Source organism: Brachyistius frenatus, unplaced genomic scaffold, assembly GCF_029030835.1.
Source record: "Brachyistius frenatus isolate BFR_SWC_R1_liver_20210118 unplaced genomic scaffold, ASM2903083v1 Contig_39, whole genome shotgun sequence".
In the NCBI taxonomy this organism is placed as follows: domain Eukaryota; kingdom Metazoa; phylum Chordata; class Actinopteri; family Embiotocidae; genus Brachyistius; species Brachyistius frenatus.
The window spans coordinates 2,274,142-2,292,960 of NW_027210638.1; the positions used below are offsets into that span (position 1 = coordinate 2,274,142).

The window sequence follows — 18,819 nt, forward strand, 5'->3', positions numbered from 1 at the left end:
TTCTACATCCACAAGTGTTATATATTTCATTTTTTTTTCTCTTTCCTTACAAACATTTACAAAGATAATTATGACAGCCTTAGTATTAATGAGCAGTTAAGTACATTGGGGCTAGAAATGCTGAAGCCTGTATAAAGTTGGCGGTCCTATGGTGTGTGTGGCTGGGCTCTCGTACAGGAGGCGCCCAGGTTACATTAAGGTGCAAATCATCTCGCTAGATTCCGGGGGGGGGACTGTACAACATGATCGGTCCGTCACAGATTCTTGATCAAATGCAGGCAAAAGTACAACATTAGTGATGTCTTCTCGTTTAGAAATAGTGCTTTTCCTGTGCCAATCTGAGGTAGACATAACGAAACCAATGCAACGCAAGAAGAGACGGGTGTTTTCGAGAGATCGCAACTGAAAAGGACATTCTTCCGAAATGAGCTTACAAACGTGAAGAGACCGTTTGAAGTGTGAAACAAGCCGCTTGTTGCGAAACAGCGTGCGCCGTCACCCGGCTTGCAGCGTCATCGCCTGCTCCAGCCTGCAGAACAACAGATCTCACCGGTATATCTGCCAACAATCATAAATTAACACAAAGCAGGAACGAACTTTTACAGGCGTTCTCATCTGCGGGCAAGTGGGACAGAGGAGCCGAAAAGTAACCGCTGGACCTGAAAGCAGCAACAAAAGTCCCAGAACAACGTGCCGGAGAGATACTGAAGCTCTGAGCAGCCAGCAGTCACACGGTGCATCTCGGCAGGCCTACGACACTACAACACACACACTCCGTTACAGCGACGTCACGCACAGCCACAGTTATTGCTTCAAAGCAGAGTACAACACACACGCGCAGCTCCAGCAGTATTCAGTGCTGTTGAGTGAAGACAAGTAGCAGGAAAAAGAAGAAACATGCAGGCACCTTCAATGACTGCATTACCAATTTGCAAGAAAGCACCACGACTTGTAAAAAAAAAAAAAAAAGAACAGAGAAATGTGGCACAGGAAAAAAACAACAACAACAACAACAGCTGAAAGCTTCTCTGATCGCCACACATGCCGTTTTCAAGATAAAATTTTTAAAAAAAAAAAGTCAAACCCTGTGATTTAAAACTCAAAAGCTTTCAAATGACGCTTCGAAAAATACTGAATTACGAAACAAAAGCGGGGCTTTCAGCTCGGCTGTGTTCCTGCTGCAGACATTCTTTGGTCGTGAAATAGGCCGAATACGTTAATCTCAACATATTCACAAACACTCTGCCGCACAAAGGAGACACGCGGTAACTGATTTGAAGTTTTGTACAGAAAAAGCTGGTGCAAAAGTCAACCGATGAACTGTTTTCTTGTTCCGGATGATTTATGATCCACAGAAGGACGTTTTAAAACCTCGATGTGTTTGCTTCTCTGTACAGCACAGTGTTACTGACAATCTGGACCTGTTTACCCATGTAAATAAAAAAACAAATAAAAAAACATAATACTTATTCCTAAATTTAAAATCCTCTTCATTATATATTTATGTAATACTGTACACAAACCTCAAATCAAAGCTGATAGACTAACAAGCTTCAACAGCCTTGATTTGGAGTGTAATGAACTGTTGAAAGTTGAAAAACGTATTCAACACATCTTTGCGTTTACACCACAAATCTGCATGTTACACTTTAAACACAGTTTACCACCTCAATTGAAGAATTATACAAAAATGTTTTTTGTACTTGCAAATTATTTGAGTTTAACTTTCTTGGTATAAAAACGATCTGTTACTCCACTGATGGAGAGTTATACACAGACAATATGAAACAGTTACCTGCATTTACCTTTGTAGGGCAGAAGTTATTCTCAAACACCACTATTATAATATTCACTGTGTCACGCGGACCTTTCACCTCCTGACGCCAAACGTTTCACAACGTACAAAGCAACCACCTTACGACTGCTAATGATGCCCGACAACGGTGGAGATGTGAACATAAAAGAGAGATGGGTGGTGTTTAATTATCACTGTCTCCGCTCTCTGGCAGTCCACAGGAGTAGCAAAGGCACAAAAACAGATACAGACAATCCCAACCAAATCCCTGACCCCCGTCCCGTCACATGACCCTGGTGTCTCCTCAGTAAATCCCTTTTAACGTGTTTCCCTCCACACCGGAGCCACAGGTCATGTGCGGGTGGGAGTCTTTGCACTGGGTCTGTCCTTTATAGTGCACATTAAAAATGACAAAGACATGCCTTCTTCCGCCCACTGAAATAGAAAGGTGAGGGGAAGGGGGGGGGGGGGGCGGGTTGGTAAAGGGATGAGTGGGAAGAAGAAAAAAAAAATCAGCCTTGGAGCTCCTCGAAGCACGTCTCGCACACCCGTACTGACTTTTTAGAGGACGGCGTGAAGGCGTTCCTTGACGAACACTCGCCGCAGAAGATGTTTCCACAATGTCTGCAATGGTGCTGGATATTCAGAGACGAGGAGAGAGGTAGGCACTTAGTAACATACGCGCCTCAAAAAGGAGACAAATGCATCCACTTGCTCTCATCCTCACCTTCCTGACGGTGACGGTGAAGCCTTTCCCGCAGGCCATGCAGTTCTGCACTCCGTGATCCTCGGCCCACTTTCTGGTCAGACTTTGGGACTGTTTGATCTGAAAGGCATCAGCAGCGGGAGTTACAATCAGAGAACATCCCACTCGATTTGTTCAGAAACGCAATAATGAATTCTTGTTCTCGTGCAGAGTTTTGCAGCTGAACCTGCAGCGACTGATTCTCTCTGCCGAGCTCCTGCATGGCTGCGGTCGTGTCGTCCAGTTTCCTCCTGAGCTCCACCACTTTGGCCTGCAGTTTCTCGATCTCGCCTTCCCCCTTCACACACCTGGTGATTTTGTAAAGATGAACAAGACACTGACTTCATTCTCAACATCTCCATTTTATGTGTCGAAAGCAAAATTAAAACAAAATCTTTTTCCTTAAATGTGGCCCTAAAACTCCATTCATACCAAGGAGACAAAATCTTTTTAAAGTAAATAGAAACGGAACATATTTAGACTTCATCGTCTTCTCGTGTCTCCAGTCAGGCCTCTTCACATCATCATGGACATCATGCTGTATTTTTCCTTTTTCTTTTTTCCCTTGTGTTGCAGTGTTACATTCAACAGCCATTTAATAAATAATGAAATTCTTTAGACTGTAGATGATTTAATGTGAGGTTGTGGGTAAAATGTCCCTGAAGCAATGTTCAGCAGCTCAGGATGATAATGTTACAATGTGGGCTGCCTTAAATAGGTCTTATAATATTTTAACCAGTGTATTATCCCAATTTAATTTAGCACAGCTTAATCACAGCTTTTTTTTTTTTTTTTAGAATTGAAGGCACGTGCTTTGTTTGAAACAGACGCACATAAAAAGCCTTGCTCTTCAAAAGCTCGACAATAAATCCTGCTGACCTCGGAGCCCCGCAGTGGACGCACATGACTTCAATAGTCGAAAGTATGTGCCGTGAAAATGCAACGACGGTTGGCGAAAAAGCTGACTCCGTGAGCTCCGAAGGCCGTTCGAGCCCATTCGAAAACCTTTAAAGGCTGTTTGTATGTTTTCTCAACAAGTCGTCCCCCTGCGGGGAGATGTGGCGTGAACGAACCTTTCCAGAAGAGCCCGTCGCTCGTCCTGGTTGTTCTGCACGGTGGCCTCCAGCACAGCGATCTCTCCCCTCAGCTCGTCCGTCTGTTTCTCGAGTTCACCGACTCGCCGCTGGCTGCCCTGCCATTCCCTCTTCATCGTGGCCACGTTTTCATTCAGGGCCGTCACCTGCACGCCCATCTTGGCCTGTGCCTCCTCCCTGCGCTTCGCCTGCTCCTCTCTGGCTCGCTTCTCGGCCGCCTTTTGGAAGGAAGCGGCGACCGTGTCACAAAAAAAAAAAAAAAAAAAAAAGAGAACCGTAAGAAACGTGAATTTGACATTTAAGACGCCGATATTTGTTGGGATTTAGCAAAATGAGCCCACCAGCTGATCCTGGACCGCCTTGGTTTGGGAGAGGAGCTGCTCCTCTCTCTGGCTCCTGCCGTCCCTGCTGGCCTGGTGCTCCGTCTGCTCCTGCTTGAGGGCATCTTGCGCGCCCTCCACCTGACCCTGCAGCTCCAGTTTCTTCTGGATCAAGAGCTGTTTGGCTTCCCGCAACTCGCCCAGCTCCTGAGAAGCAACAAACAAACAACATCACATCACGTGGTCGTTAAAAGGCGCTAAACGTGTCGGATGACAAAGAAGCAGCGACTCATTTCTGAAATATGAGATTGCAGAAGGGGCTCAACTTCAAAGGACTTTGAGCCGTTATCGCTTTGACAGCTTCAGTGAAACTTACAAACACAGCTTTGTAGATCTGAGAAATACATGTCAACATGTCGTCTCAGGCACACGGCTGTGACTGAAGAATGTGGCTCTTCCGTTAAGCTGTCTACATAAGACACACTCTTGGGAAGCTGCTCACATCAGCCAGCATGGGACATGTAGTGTTCAGTGTCTGCATTAGCAGAGGCTCTGAAACTCGGACTATTCCGAATGTTTCTGAAGTATAATAAAGCCTCTTCCCCTTAAATCTAAAGACGGACATCGCAAGTTGTTGATTGTTCTAAAATGGGACCGACCTTCTCACTCTTCTCCGTTAGTGTTTTTAGCTCAGAGGTCAGTCTGGTGTTGTTCTTTTCCAGAACACTCTTGGCTTTGTTCAGCTCCTCCACATTGCTCCTCTCCTTCTCCAGTTGCTCCTTAACTTGACCCTGAATGAAGCAGCACAAGTTAGAAGATGACAATGCAATCATGTCAAGCCACATACATGTGAATGTTTGTGTGTGTTAATAAGTTTGTCTGACCTGTTTCTCCTGGAGCTCCTTCATGGTTTGTCCCTGCTGTTGGAGCTTCTGGTCCTGTTTGGCGAGCTCCTGCTCCAACGAGCCCCGGCCCGCTTTCAGGTTCTGGATCTGAGCCTCTAAGCCTGTCTGATGGGTTTGATTGGCAGCCAGCTCCTCCTGGACCATGTTCAGTTTCTCATCTGATACCTAAAAGTTAAGAAAAAGTTAAATAAAGAAATCATTGATAACAGAAGATTCTCTTCACCCGCCTGTATTTTTCAAAAAAAATAATGAATACTACCTCTATAGGTAAAACTGCAGGTTCATGACTTTCTTAAAATAAACTATAACCTGCCACTATTCCTCCGTCTGATCTTGCATAACGTACCTTAAGGTCTTGTCGCAGGGCAGAAACCTCGGACTCCTTGCCGTAGAGGTCAGACTGAAGCTTGGTGAGGTTTTCCTTGCTTTGCTCCAAGGCCTTCTGCAGCTCTGCTGTCCGGCTCTTCTGAGAAGTCAGGTCCTGGCCGAGCCCCGACACCTGAGTCCTCAGCTCGCTCTCCTCTTCTGCCTAAAAAAAAAAACAACCACAAGTCGGATAAATTCCTAAATATGCATGGAGACATTTGAGGTTTTAAGATGATCATCGATGTTCAAACTGCTTCACAACAACCCAGCAGAAAATACATTCAATAATAATAATAATTAAAAAAAAAAAATGCTTGTTACTTACTTTCTTGACACCGACTTCTTGTAGCTCGGTCACTTGGCCCTTCAGTTTTGTAACTTCCTCTTCCAAGGACCTCTGAGTCGTCTTTAGTTGTGCCCGCAGCTTCTCCAACTCATTCTCCTTTTCCTTCAGTGTCCCCTGAGTCTTTGAGTGCTGCTGTTCCAACGAGGTCTGCAGCACTTTCAACTTTTTCTCTGCCTAACATTTATAGACACACGACCGATGTTTAGGTGTTGAATTCAAATAATAATGTTTGATCTTCCATAGTTTCAGAGGCTTACCTCGTTCATCTGCTCCAGCTGCTCTTTAGATTCTTTCATGGCCTTGGTGATGACTTCATTATTTTTGAGAAGCTCCTGTCTTGCCTTTTCGTTGGACTTTTCCTGGAGATTAAGATATTATTATTCTGTGATATAGTAAATAGGTGGTTATTTCTAATTCCCTCTCCTACAAGACAAATCTCCAAAGAAGAGAAATCCAAATAACACAGATGTGGTTGTAGGTTACCTTGTCCACCATGGCTGATTTATGCTTCTTCCTCTCAGCATCCAGTTGACTCTGACTCTCTTTCAGCGCCTTATTAGCCTTTCCTAGGCTCTCCTGACTCGAGGCGAACTCCTTCCTCTGAGTCTCTCTCTCCTGTTGGGCCTTCTGTAGCTCTGCCGCCAGACTCTGAGCTTTCCTGTCCAGCTCTGCATGCTGAGTCTTTCCCTCCTCAGTAACCTTGTCCAGGTTCGCTCTCAGAGCAGCAATCTCCTGCTCACAGCGCTCCAGCTGCTGCTGGACGTCACTCAGAGCAGCTGCCTTTTTCTTGAATTCCTCCTGCAGAGCTGTAGCCCTTAACAGAGGAAACACATGCATGTTCTATTAGGAATTATTCAATAAAATACGATGGAACAAACACAAAAACAAAACCCAACATGGTTGTATCGTCACAAAATACAGTTACTGACGGGTATTATTCCCCTTAAAATCTTTAACATATTCATCACAGCTAATGCACCAGTATAGTTTATCTCACCCTGCTTTCTCGGTGTCCAGCGAGCACTGTAGCTCTTTGACTTTCCGTTTAACCGCTGAACTTTCCTTCTGCAGCTTCTGCGCTTCCTGCTGTGCCTGGTCCCGAGCAGCCTGCACCTCCCCCACCTGTGACTCCAATTTCTGTCAGATTAAAGCACAATGTTCACTTATAGAAACACATTCAAGTATATTCAAGGCATCAGAGGCAGTAATATGTAGGCGTAAAACTATCTTCTCACTGTCGGTCTGGTATTCAACACAAACCTTATTGAGCCCCTCCAGCTGCTCTGTGCGCTGCTCTGAGGCCAGAAGTTTGTCTTTGCAGTCCTTCAGACCGGTTTCCAGCTGAGTGCACTGCTCCTGTCTCTCTTTGAGCCTTTGGGCCTGCTCCTCCAGCTTCTTCTGAACTTTATTCAGCTCCTGCACAAGACAGCAAGGAAGGGTGTAGGATAAGTCATGAAAAGGTGAGGAGGGAGAGGAAGAAATCAACATAGAGAAGTCAAGGATTGATGTGTTCTACTGTTCCTATTCTCAAAGCAAAGGAATATGGTACATGACATTACATTTCATTACATTATATTACAAGGGGAAACAGCACGGCATTTTCGTCAAATTTAAAAGTCAGCGTCACGAAGAGGAAGCTAACCTGCTGCTTGTCTTGCAGGGCATGCTGAGCGGTCTCCAGGTTGTTCTCCAAGTTGGCCTTCTGTGCAGCCTTTGCTGCTTCTGCAGACAGCAGCAACTCTGTCTTTGCCTTCAGCTGAAGTAAAACAGACAAACAGAAACTGTTATTCTCACTGATAAAAAAAAAAAAAAAATTTGTAAGACAACATACTGTGTGTGGATCAGCCTTTTCATTACAGTCTTTGCAACATTTGCAGTGACACCACCATATCATGTTTAGCATGTCTTACAGACACATATATATTTGGAGGCTTACCTGAGCATCCAGCTGGGATACTTTCTCCTTGCTGTCTGTGAGCTGGGCGGTGAGTTCAGTGACTGAGGTCTCCAGGGTGTGAGCTCGGTCCTGAGCCGAACGCACCAGAGTCTTCTGCTCCTGGACCTGCTTGTGTAGGTTGTCCTGGGCCTGCTTGTTGCTCTCTGATTGGTTCTTCAGCTTGTCTGTCAACTGTGTGACCTTGAAGAGCCACATAAATAAAAGGTTATGAGCTCAGGCAGTGAAGGGTTCCCTAATATTATTGTGTTACACATAATGCTAAATTCCAACCTACACTGCAGGTATGGAGGTGAAGCAAAATGGAAGTGTGTGTGTGTGTGTGTGTGTGTGTGTGTGCGCATGCGCGTGCGTGTGTGTGTGTGTGTGTGTGTATCCACCTGTTCTTGTAGTGCATGGTTTTTTTCTTTCAGCTGGTTAAGGACAGCCGTCTCTCCCTCCCCGGCCTGGATCTTGGCACACAGGTCCTCTCTCTCGGCTTCCAGCTGGCTCACGATGTCTTTACCCTTCTGAAGCAAAGCTTCCAGGTTCTGGATCTTCTGGTCTTTATCCCCAATCTGACGCAACACCTGCTCCAGGTCATTCTACAGCATGAAACAAGATTACGTTTGGTATTTGGCCCAATATTTATACTTTGAAAGCATTTCCATGTCAAGGTTATACTGTATTGTGTATACACAGAGACATGAGGAGTGGAGACTGCAACCATTTGAGGATTGTGTAATCTTTCCATATCAAAAGATTTCATTCTAATGAGCTCAGTGGATAGTGTACAATGAGGGTGTGTCACATGTCACTCCAAACAAAAGCTCTAGGGAAATATGAACAATATAAAAGCATTTGTCTCGTGTTTTTTTCCCTCATCAATATTATCATCAGTGCCTCCGATGAGTGTCCTGGTGAGTAGTACCTGCGCCTCACGAAGTTTGCCGTTGGTGTTTTGCTGCAGCGCCTGCAGCTCCTGGTGCTGCTGCTTGGCTTTTTCCAGCTGGTGCTGCAGGTCTGTGTTTTTACTGCCGCTCTCCTTCAACTGTGGCAAAACACAACAGCAGCATTATGTATTTTGTTATATGTCCTGCCTATTTAACCATACCCCTAGAAGTACCATCGTAAATCTATGCGAGGTTTTTAATCTGGATTTGTGCATTTGTAGGTGATAATTTTGTATCTGTTGTTTTATCATTGATTTTGTTCCCTTGTGTTTTTAATCACTCTGCTTCTCAGTTTTAGCCCAGCAAATGGCTAAACTACATTTTAATATCTCACAGTGCAGATTATATCTCACAATACAAACTCTAACATCAGACGTTCTGATGTCTGTTCTGTCACATTCGTTCTGTTTCCCTGCAGCAATCATTCAACTTTCAGCTGATGCTTACCTGTTCTTCTGCACGGGAGAGTTTGAGCTGCAGGTCGGCAGCTTGCTGCTCGCGGTCCTTCAGTTTCTCCCCGGACAGCTGCCTCTGTTCTTTCAGACGACCTTGCACCTCACCCAGCTGCCGCTCCGCCTCCAGCAGCTTGGTGTGCAGCTAGAAGAGCGCAGAGGCAGGGATGAAGAGTAAAGACAGAGAACAAAGTTGACAAAGCAAGAAATACAATAGATGAGGAAAATGGATGTCTAGGTATCTCTGCCATTGTGTTTTATAGACACATTTTTTTTTTGCATTGGGTGACCCTGGTAAGGTACCATGTAGCAGGAATCATCAGTGTGTCATAATTCAATTGTATATTCATAATTTACAAATGGCCTACATTTATCAGAATTCAGTCTAACAATTGTGTCAATTTGATAATCTGTTGTCGATTTTTTTCTTTCTGCATTTCAACTAATTAGTTTTATTGTATATAGTAGTCTGTGTGGGTTCTTTGTGTGCCTTACTCACCTGACTGATCTCAGTCTGCTGCTGAGCACCTTGGCTTTCTTTTTCCTCCCTCTGATGTTCCAACTGTTTCCTCTCAACCTTCAGCTCTGCGTGTTTCACCTCCAGCTCTGTAATCTCGCTCTTGAACTTTGCCACCTCGTCAGCCTTCTCTGTGATCTCCGTCTGGGCCTTCTGCAGGGAGCCCTCGGCCCCCGTGGCCCGGGCCTGAAGCTCTTGCACCTCCGAATCCTTCTCCCTCAGGTTGTCTTGGACTTCCTTCTTGGCAGCTTTCTCAGCTCCAAGATGCTCTTCCAGGTCTTTGTAGTCCTTTTCCTTACGTGCGAGCTTTTCCGACAGGCTCTGTGAGAAGGGACGGAGAAAGCATGAGGCAGATATGCACGGGTGGTCCTAGAAGTTTGAGACTTGTGTGGATGAAAGTGGTTCATGATTAAGACTGAAAAATGGAGCAAATTTGTGAAAAACAAAACAAATTCCAATTGTTTCTTGAAGGAGCAGAGTCTTATTAAAAAGGCTCATAATCAGAAGTTAGAGTCACCACTTAGGCCAAACCAGAACATGAACCACTGGTCATTTCTAAATTAAAACAGTTTGCGTGCTGGGAGCTGCAACAAGTTATGAACACCTTCACCCCATGTGACATAAGCAATGGAAAAGAAAAGTCAAGAGTCAAGAACAAAGTGTGGTATGCCGAGAGGATAGTTTATGACACGAGACTGTACAGCACTCGCCCTGCTCTAAGCTCTGGCAGTAAACTTGGCCACAGGGTGATAAAGAATAAATGTTGTTAATGGTGGAGCAAGCTGCTAACTAGGGAGTGTGACAGGGCACCTGGACTTAACAGATGTCCAATAAACCTCTACTGACCACTGCAGCTGACTAACCTTAAAAAGCTTCTCTAGCCACTTTTATTTCTCTCTTTTTCACAGACTGGTTGCTGTTCTTCTTTTGTGTCACTGTCACAGCTCCATGCTGTGCCTCTTCTCACTAATCCTCCAGTTACAGACCAATAAAACCCCTGTTGGTTGTCCACCTGTCCGTCCTTAGTCCCGATCCTCTGTCTCACTATCCGCTCCAGCTTTTTTGTTTCTATTCTCACATGATAAGTATTCGTATCAGATGTGGAGTATCGTGTTGCGAGAAGAAGCGCAGGGCAGTGGCATCGCATTGGACATCCACTTTTTTAAGCCCCCTCTTACTCGGAAACCGATTTGGCAAGGAGACCATTGGCGCTCCTGATGTGAGAGGACTTATTCCCTGGCAGGAACCCTGTGCAACATCCCCCAGTTCCAATTGCACCACTGCTGTTACCTGTGATTGTATTTCACCCTAAAAGCGACAGAGCTGGCAGTGCTGCGATCCCTCCTGCTGGTTTAATTATAGTGCTGCGTGCAATTTTTGTCAACATGTCTCGGTTGTCCGAGACGGCTGGTGACAGCAGAGCATTGTGATGGGACCTGATGCTGAGCAACAGAGGAAGGTTTACAGAAACTGAGATGGCGTGCTCTGTACATGAGGGGCAGCTGGTGAGGCTTGTTAACATTACAGTTTCAAAGTAAATCCTACACATTGCTATCATGCAACAGTTGTCATGGCAGACATTTGTTCAGAATCTTAAATCTGTCACATGGCTTTCATTGCTGGGGTTTATATATGTTACCTGACTTTGCTGCTGCAAATTATTCAGATCGCTCTGCAGCTGGTGGATCTGTTGCGTGTAGACGGCTGCTTCCTGCGGACCTTTCTCCAGCTCTGCTTTTAGTTGGGATATGGTCATCTGCAGTATAGCAGAAAGACACATTAGACTCTTTCTGAAAGGCATTCAGTGTATATTCAAGAAACTGAAGCAGCACTGTGAAAAACTGACTCAAAAGAAAACAAAACACAACACCGATTAGTAACAACCAGGCATCACTTGCACAAAAACTCAATGAAAAGAGGTTACAGACTGTTAAAGGAAAGAAATGAATTTCTGAAAAAGAAAGGAAACTCCAAAAGATGAAACTACATTTGGGGCCGACTTGAAACGACGTGTTTTACCTCTAGTTTACGTATCTTGAGTATTGTGAGTGTTGCAGAGGGATGCAGTGTGTGAGAAGCAGTAGAAGAAGGGGAGGGAAAGAGACACAGGGAAAACGGTAAGTCATGAAACAACAGCAAGCAGCCAACCTGCAACATGGAGCTGCTGGGCTGAGAGAATAAATGAATGAATTCTCTGTGACAACGTCTTGCCATGGCAGCATGAAGCAGAATACTTTAGACAACACAGGGTTTGGTGTGGCTTTTTTTTTTTTTTTTGCTTTGTCATGTTGCAAGGGCACACAATACACAAACCTGAAGAAAATATTAAAGCAATGTTGGCAGAGATAGAGACAGGCTGCTGAGCTCAAAAACTGCGTTCATACCATCAAACTTAAAACTGGGAATTACAACTACTGTTTGAAACAGCTTGCAGACTGTAACAATACCACTTGTTAATTATGATCTCCCAAGTCTCTAATCACATGATGTTTCTGTACTATGCACTGCCTCACCCCATTTAAATATCATGACATCACAACCGGGGCTAATCGCCAAAGACTCTCACATCCCTCATGCTTCTCGAGGATGTCAAGACATTTTTTTTTTATTTGTTCACTCAAATCGAGTCACTCCTGATTGAAATCGCTTCATTGCCACAGATTGTCTGAAGCAATTTAAGTTCCTCCATTGCCAATTGACACAGAATTTGATTTGTGCTAGTCTCTGCGCCAGTCAATGGTGTCATCGCAAATGTACCTGGACAAGTGGTTAAAAAAAACGTTTGTAACTCAGCTGCTGATTTTGATCACGAGAAAGCCAAAGTTAAAGCTTCCCCCTGCTCAGTGCACGTCACGGTGCTCTGCTTGGTTAGCAAACAACAGGAAAAGTGTCTGAACTATTAGATCTACCCTCATATAACCGAGAGCGCTTATGTAATTAATTTATTTGTAATATATTTAAAATATGTCTCCTCAGTGTGTAAAAATAATAAGATAAAGAGATCTGATAAGATTCAGAGTCTGGAGGGGCCTGAAGGAGCCCTATAAATACTCCTCTCTTTCTGGGGTAAAAATAGAGGAAATAGGACTGAATTATTCATCAGGCATTAATTAATGACTGAATAAGGTATCAAAGCATTCTGGTGAAAAAGAAAACCGACCGTACATGAAAAGTATTTAACTTATTTCACAGCTGTTTCTGAATAAGAATCTGTCCTTTGCTGGGAGGTAAAGTTGGTGCACTACGCAAACAACGGACAAAATGGGAAGGGAGTAAAACTAGAACAAATATTTGACCACACTTAAACAGTTTTGTTGATGATGATGCAGACTGTGGACATTAGTGTGCATGTTCATATGTTTGCGACAGGAAATATTTAAGGCGGCAAGTGGCAGCTTTTTTGCCACCCATTAAGTGTTTTGGCTTCCTAACCTCTGAGGTAGTGTAATTAGCCTGCAGCTGCTCGTAGTGGTTTTTGAGGCGTTCCGTCTCCTCCTCCCTCTCACGGGTCATACAGTCCATCAGCGTCTGCACCTGCACCAGCTCCTTCTGCAGAACCTCCACATCCTCAACTCCCGGTCGCTGCAGCTAGGGGGCAGAGCAGACAGGGAGTTTATCAGGAGGAGGCTTGGAGGCAAAAATATGTTTTTGAATTGCCATAAATCAAACATTTGCATTCTTAAAAATGTCTGCACTGCTCAGGTTTATACGAGAGTCACCAGGCGTGCACACTTCCAAGATTTGAGCAATAGCAACAATATGGTGCTCTGTCTTCATCACGATAAATCCAAGCATAATTTATTAAACTACAGTACAGGAGACATTAGCAGAAGGTTTTAGCACCACTCTTATGTTCGTGTAAAGCCTTTTTTTTTTTTTTTTTTTTTTAAATCGCTTTGAAAAGTTCAGACCTTTTCAGGCCAGATGAGGAAAGGTCAGTGTTCATAATTATGTACTTAACGCAATTACCACACAGCTCCACTGTAGAGGACAAGTGTAGATTTTTTTTGGGATGAAGTTCTTTTTCATACTTTCACAACAGTGATGAGGTTACCTGAGCAGCTAGGAGCTGTGTCCATTCTTCAACCACACAGCTCCAAGACAAACTGATTTATCTGTGTGAATCAATATTTCTTCAAACTCCAATGAACAACATTCACCAGATTAAATATCAATAGAAACTACAGAAACTTGGGATGCTTCTATACGTGTTACTCTGTACCGTGCTCAGTGTGAATGCTGCAGATCATAGACGAGCACAGTTCGCCAATCTGTTCCCGAGTTCGTTTAGGAAGGCAGACTCGGGTCCAGATCAGCGTACTCTGGTGCAGTACACACTCGGTATGAAAGCTGGCTGTACTAAAATCAGGAAGTGTACAGATGATGAGGACATGACTTCAACCTTACCGTACTGTCTATAACCTTTTCAAACAGCCAGAGCTAACAGGATCGCTCTGATCTCTGATAATGAATGTTTACTTGATATTTGGTCAGGCTATCCAAAATCAATTAAACAGAAGTCACAAAAATTCAGACGTGTGTCGAGTGTCCACCTCCTTGTCTGTGCATCCAAAACAAATGTACTGTAAAGTCAGCTGAACTGGATTTGGCACACAATTATACAATTTATAAAAGTGTCACGTGGATGATAAAGTAAGCATTCTCAGTATGGACCCTTGATGTCAATGGTGGACATCAGGGGAGTTTGAGGTGAGGAGGCCAATCACACTTAAGCATGGTACAGATTAATTGTATTTCATCTGGAAGCCCCTTTGTGTGTGTTTTTGTACCAGTTCTGTTTGGAGTCTCTCGTTCTCCTGCTTCTCTTTCTGAAGTTGTTCGGTCAGTTTGGACAGTCTCTGGTCAGCAGCCTCCCTCAGGCTCTTCTCCTCATCATAGCGAGACTTCAAGTCTATCAGATTCAACAAAATCCCACACAATGATATCCACAATCAAAACACAAGACCCTCACTTGTTCATGTCATCACATTGACCAAAAGTGATTCAAGGAAGACGTCACAGTGTAAATTGTGAAACGTATTTCTTCAGGCTATGTTGAGGAATGGAAAGCAATGTGTGCAAGTCTGGATAAAACACACGAGATTGAGGGTAGCAGAAGTCCAGTAAAAGAGCACTTCAGTTTGTGAAATGATGCTGACCCACAGACACAAGGCCAACACTAACCTACTATCTCTGTGGCCAGCTGGGCAGCTTTCTGCTCAAACAGGTCTTTCATCTGTTTGATGTTGAACTTTTCTGTCTCGGCTTCATTCAACTTCCTTTCAAGGGCTAAAACAAAGCACCACATATTAGTAACAGAGGATCTGCATCCATTTCCACATGTGATATTAAATATGATGTCCCCTACCTGCATCTTCTGAGCTCACCGGCCCGTCGTTCTGAGAGAAAGAGAGGCAGATGAACAGTGAGAGTAAGCATCGGCATCTTGTTTCACTTAACAGCTTTACACTCCAGAAGCCACTTCTTCATTGTAATACATTATAATCTTGAAGGATTTACTTGCTTCAGTTGTCCTTGGACTTTGTCTAATTCCTTCTTTAGCTCTCCAGAGAACCATCTTTCCTCCTGATCAGAAGAAAACACACAGTCAAGTCTTTGTACAAGTATTTACACACCTCTGTACGAGCCACAGTTCAGACGCTTCAAGATACCTTGAGAGAAACATGCAGGTCCTGAACCTCTTGCCGCAGCATTGTAAGGTCTTCCCTGAAAGAAGGAAAGAGCGTGCTCACAGAAAAATACAAAATAAAGTTCTGTCTAGTGCACAGTCAGGTCAGTCTCACTCTCTTAATCGTAACATAAGTCTCACCGAGTGGGGGCCACATGAGCAGGGAGGTCTCCGGTATCATGGAACAGCTCATAGTGTTTGAACAGCTCCTCTGCAGAGTTGTGAGACTTCATGCACTGAGGACAGATGAAGCCCTGCACCCACAAACAAACAAAAGAAAACCTCAAATTAAACCGCTTCAGTTCTGCAGGTTAGCTGAAAGGTTACAAAAATAACCTACGAGTTCTCAGTTACAAAAAAAACAAGCATCCACGTTACCTCAGACGTCTGATCGTGGTTAAGGTCTGTGCTGGGCTGCTCTGACTCTGCGTTCTGGGACCCCCCCTTCCCAGGAGTCTGGAGAACAAGAAAATGAGGCTTGATTAGTTTGAATGTAAATAGATAAATTCAGTATACCATATATATATTTGATTAATGACCTTGTTGCCTCAAAAACGCAGTTAAGCAATAGTGGAGCAGATTTGATGTTGTTTTTTTTTCTACATCTACAGTATGTATACACCTCTGACTTTAATATTTGTTGTTGTTGTTGTTTTTTTATACTTATATTGTTTGCATTGTTTGGTTAATGTTGAATGAAGCAAACATTTCAGAAATGTGAGATTTCTCAAGAAAAAAGGCACAAGTCCTCGCTCAGGTCTCAATGACAACAACACTGGGTCCGACTTATTAGCCTTAAATCAATATTTTCAAAAACGATAAGCACTGAGCCGTAATGTTGTTGTCTTTTCGTTTTGATTATTCAAGATGGTAAGTGTTGTGGGTGACAGTCAGTGACTAAATAAAATCCCCCATTAGGGTTTTCCCGGTGAAATAGATTTTCTGCTTTGAGTAACAGTGAAGGTAATTAAACTTCAATGATAACGGACAACAGAAAATAGTTACACACTGGCACATTTGGCCTTCTTCACTGCAAAACTGCTCAAACTTTGTCGAGTTAGATGGAGACTGCAGAAGCAGTTTTCATGTCCGGCCACAAATTCTGGACCGGACTCGGGTGTGGACTCTGACTTGGCCACTTCACGACACCAACGTGGTCATTTCTAAACCATTTCAGTCTAGTTCTGGCTTTATGTTTGAGATGTTTCTGGAAAATAAATATTTTTTTTCTTCCAAGTGGCAGTTCATTTGCAAACACAATATTGCTTTGTAATTATTTCTTCCATTTCACTGCCACCTGCAGAGTAGCATTTCTCAAAGTATGATGTTGCCACCATCACCATGTGTGGTCTGTTCTTCTTGCCATGATGTTTTAAGATTGACCTTATGTTGTGGATATTCGCTTCCTTCCCCCTGTTATTTTTCAACAACCATGCTGCACATAGGATTTCCTTTGATATTGTCTTAGCAAAGATCATGGCTAACAGGGTGTTTGTGCTTTGAAAGTGACTGCATTTAAATACAGTGATCTATGTTCCAGTTCAACTTTGTGACTATTGAACATTACATGTACAATTTATTTTCTCTAATTAACTGGATGGCATTTGGCGTAGCGTGTTTATACACACACAAGACTGTGGCCCTCCAAATGTGGATGTATTCATGTGACAAGCAATTGGCCACTTTCTATGAACCAATCTTTTATTTAGATCAAAAGAAACCGGGGAGGTGTTAGGCTGATAAAAGTTAACACTCTCTGCAGCACGGACGACGTAGAGCTGATTATCAGAAGTAAGGTCAGTCTATTGGCCAGAAGCACAAACACACTATGTTGACGCACCACAGGTGGCCCATTCACAAAATGGATTTGTTTGGGCTGGTGATATACTGCCTGAATGAATGGGAGTCAAAATGTGTGGTGTTTGTGTGGGTCTGTGTTTGGAGGTGGGGTTTATTTGAGCACTTTGAACTGAGTCATCTCTGAGGAGTGTGTTGGAGGACCGACAAATAAATCTTTGAAAGCAGGCTGAATGTTTCCATCATGGAGCAACCTTTGACCTGAGCCAAACAAACTACATACAAACACCAGGACTACATTGTCTTTACCAAAATAAAACAAGTATTACTAACCACAACAATGATTGACTACAGATAATTCAACACAGGTACTACACATAATAAGATATTAACTTACATTACATTGTCTTTGCATTGACTTGGAATATGCTTTTCCTACTTATTACAACATTAGATATTAAAATGGTTGAAATGTACTTCAACACAACTGCAAATACTGGTCGAAGGTGGGAGAGAATCTCTGACAGGAAACAGTAATAAAATGCATTGTAAATCATTCTCCAGGCAAATGTGCCCCAAAGCTTGAGGAGTGTTTGGGTCATAAAATAACTCAATTATCAGGCAACATAATATAAGTGAGAGGTTCTAAAACTTTTCTCATATGTAGGACAGGTGTAAATGTGTTGTTATTATCACACTGCGTGTCTCCTACAGGCCCCTAAAGCCATGATAATGGCTGTAGCTTCACGGTCTGAATAAGGAGGAAAAAAAAAAAAAAAAAAAAAAGCAGGTTAGTGAATCATAACATAAAAACGTAATTTCGGTTGAAATATTTGCAGTAAAGTCACCCGGAGGTTACAGGTGCCAATATGACAATACCTGGCCTAAATAAGTATGTACTATGTCAGTGTTTTCCTGATTAACAGGCCTTGACTTCAAAGTGTACACAATGATGCAGTGAGCAATGCATTGTGGGAAGTGTAGTCCTGCAAAAGAAGCTAAGCTAAGTAGCTACCCTCGGTTCTTGTTACTTTAATGGCAAGCAGGTAGTTAATTTAACCACGGCCCTGTTAATGTTAGAATAAGCTCGACTGGATGAAACGCGTGTTTCTCTCCGTGTTGCGGTCAGCCAGCTGACACAGGACTTTCCCTTCAGCGGTGTGGCTAACGTGAAGCGTTAGCATGTGATGAAGCAGAGGATGAATTAACCTACAGCTATTTGCATAGCTAGCTGACGGAAACTATGACAATAAACAATTTGGGTGACCAGATACGTTAGCTAACTCATATATTCCTTACCCGACTAACCCTGTAAAGGTGCACACGTTAGTTGTTGTTGTTGTTGTTTTTTTTATACACACACAGGCACTAGCTTCGTCAATTGAAGTGTTAGCATTTAACGGCTAACTGTGTCAAATCAACGCAAGGAGCACTTGATATGTTCACCTCGACCTGGCGAGGCGGCGGGGTTGTTGTTTTTCCGATTGAGGAACTCCCGTTCGTTAACCTAAAAGCCCCGCCCATCGGCGACACGTCGAGTTCCAAAACATACCTCCCTATCATAAAAAACCCCAGCCGTGTTTAGGCCCGTGTCTCCCTGGGAAAACGAAACACTTTTTTTTTTTTTTTTTACTAAACAAAAAGCAATCCCGGTGTCTTTGTGTTGCCCCCCCGTCCCCCCCGTAAACTTACCATTTGAAGTATCCGTCTGAGCATGGCCTTCCTCGGTTGTGTTTGTCCCGACACCAAAAAAAACAACCTAAACAGTTAAACCAAACGCAAAGTTTACGTCTCGATCACACGGAGCACCTGACCAAGGCTCAGGCAGCGGCGGCGGCGGCGGAGGAGGAGGAGGATGGGCGGGTCACGGGGAGGATGGCTGAGCAGCAGGACACACAGCCCGGCGA

The 18,819-nt window shown here is 43.6% G+C and overlaps 1 protein-coding gene across 3 annotated transcripts; it reads right to left on the bottom strand.

Annotated features, from left to right (window-relative positions):
* Window positions 1-834: 834 nt before the first annotated feature.
* eea1 (early endosome antigen 1) lies at window positions 835-18,759 on the bottom strand. Of its 3 annotated transcripts, none has more exons than XM_069701948.1 (30): window positions 18,605-18,759; window positions 15,494-15,571; window positions 15,257-15,369; window positions 15,099-15,153; window positions 14,947-15,012; window positions 14,795-14,825; window positions 14,611-14,715; window positions 14,217-14,338; window positions 12,859-13,014; window positions 11,446-11,460; window positions 11,066-11,182; window positions 9,409-9,747; window positions 8,905-9,054; window positions 8,436-8,555; window positions 7,906-8,109; window positions 7,508-7,708; window positions 7,214-7,327; window positions 6,832-6,987; window positions 6,569-6,708; window positions 6,055-6,385; window positions 5,829-5,930; window positions 5,551-5,745; window positions 5,206-5,388; window positions 4,839-5,024; window positions 4,614-4,745; window positions 3,976-4,161; window positions 3,614-3,852; window positions 2,728-2,848; window positions 2,523-2,621; window positions 835-2,430 (listed from the first exon to the last, which is right to left on the bottom strand). In XM_069701948.1, exons 1-30 carry the CDS (start codon window positions 18,626-18,628, stop codon window positions 2,308-2,310), a joined length of 4,203 nt encoding a protein of 1,400 aa, XP_069558049.1. In that variant the 5' UTR covers window positions 18,629-18,759; the 3' UTR covers window positions 835-2,307. The 3 variants fall into 3 exon arrangements, with proteins under 3 accessions (XP_069558049.1, XP_069558052.1, XP_069558051.1); XM_069701951.1 differs by lacking the exon at window positions 18,605-18,759 and adding an exon at window positions 18,212-18,576; XM_069701950.1 differs by lacking the exon at window positions 11,446-11,460.
* Between the last annotated feature and the right edge of the window lie 60 nt (window positions 18,760-18,819).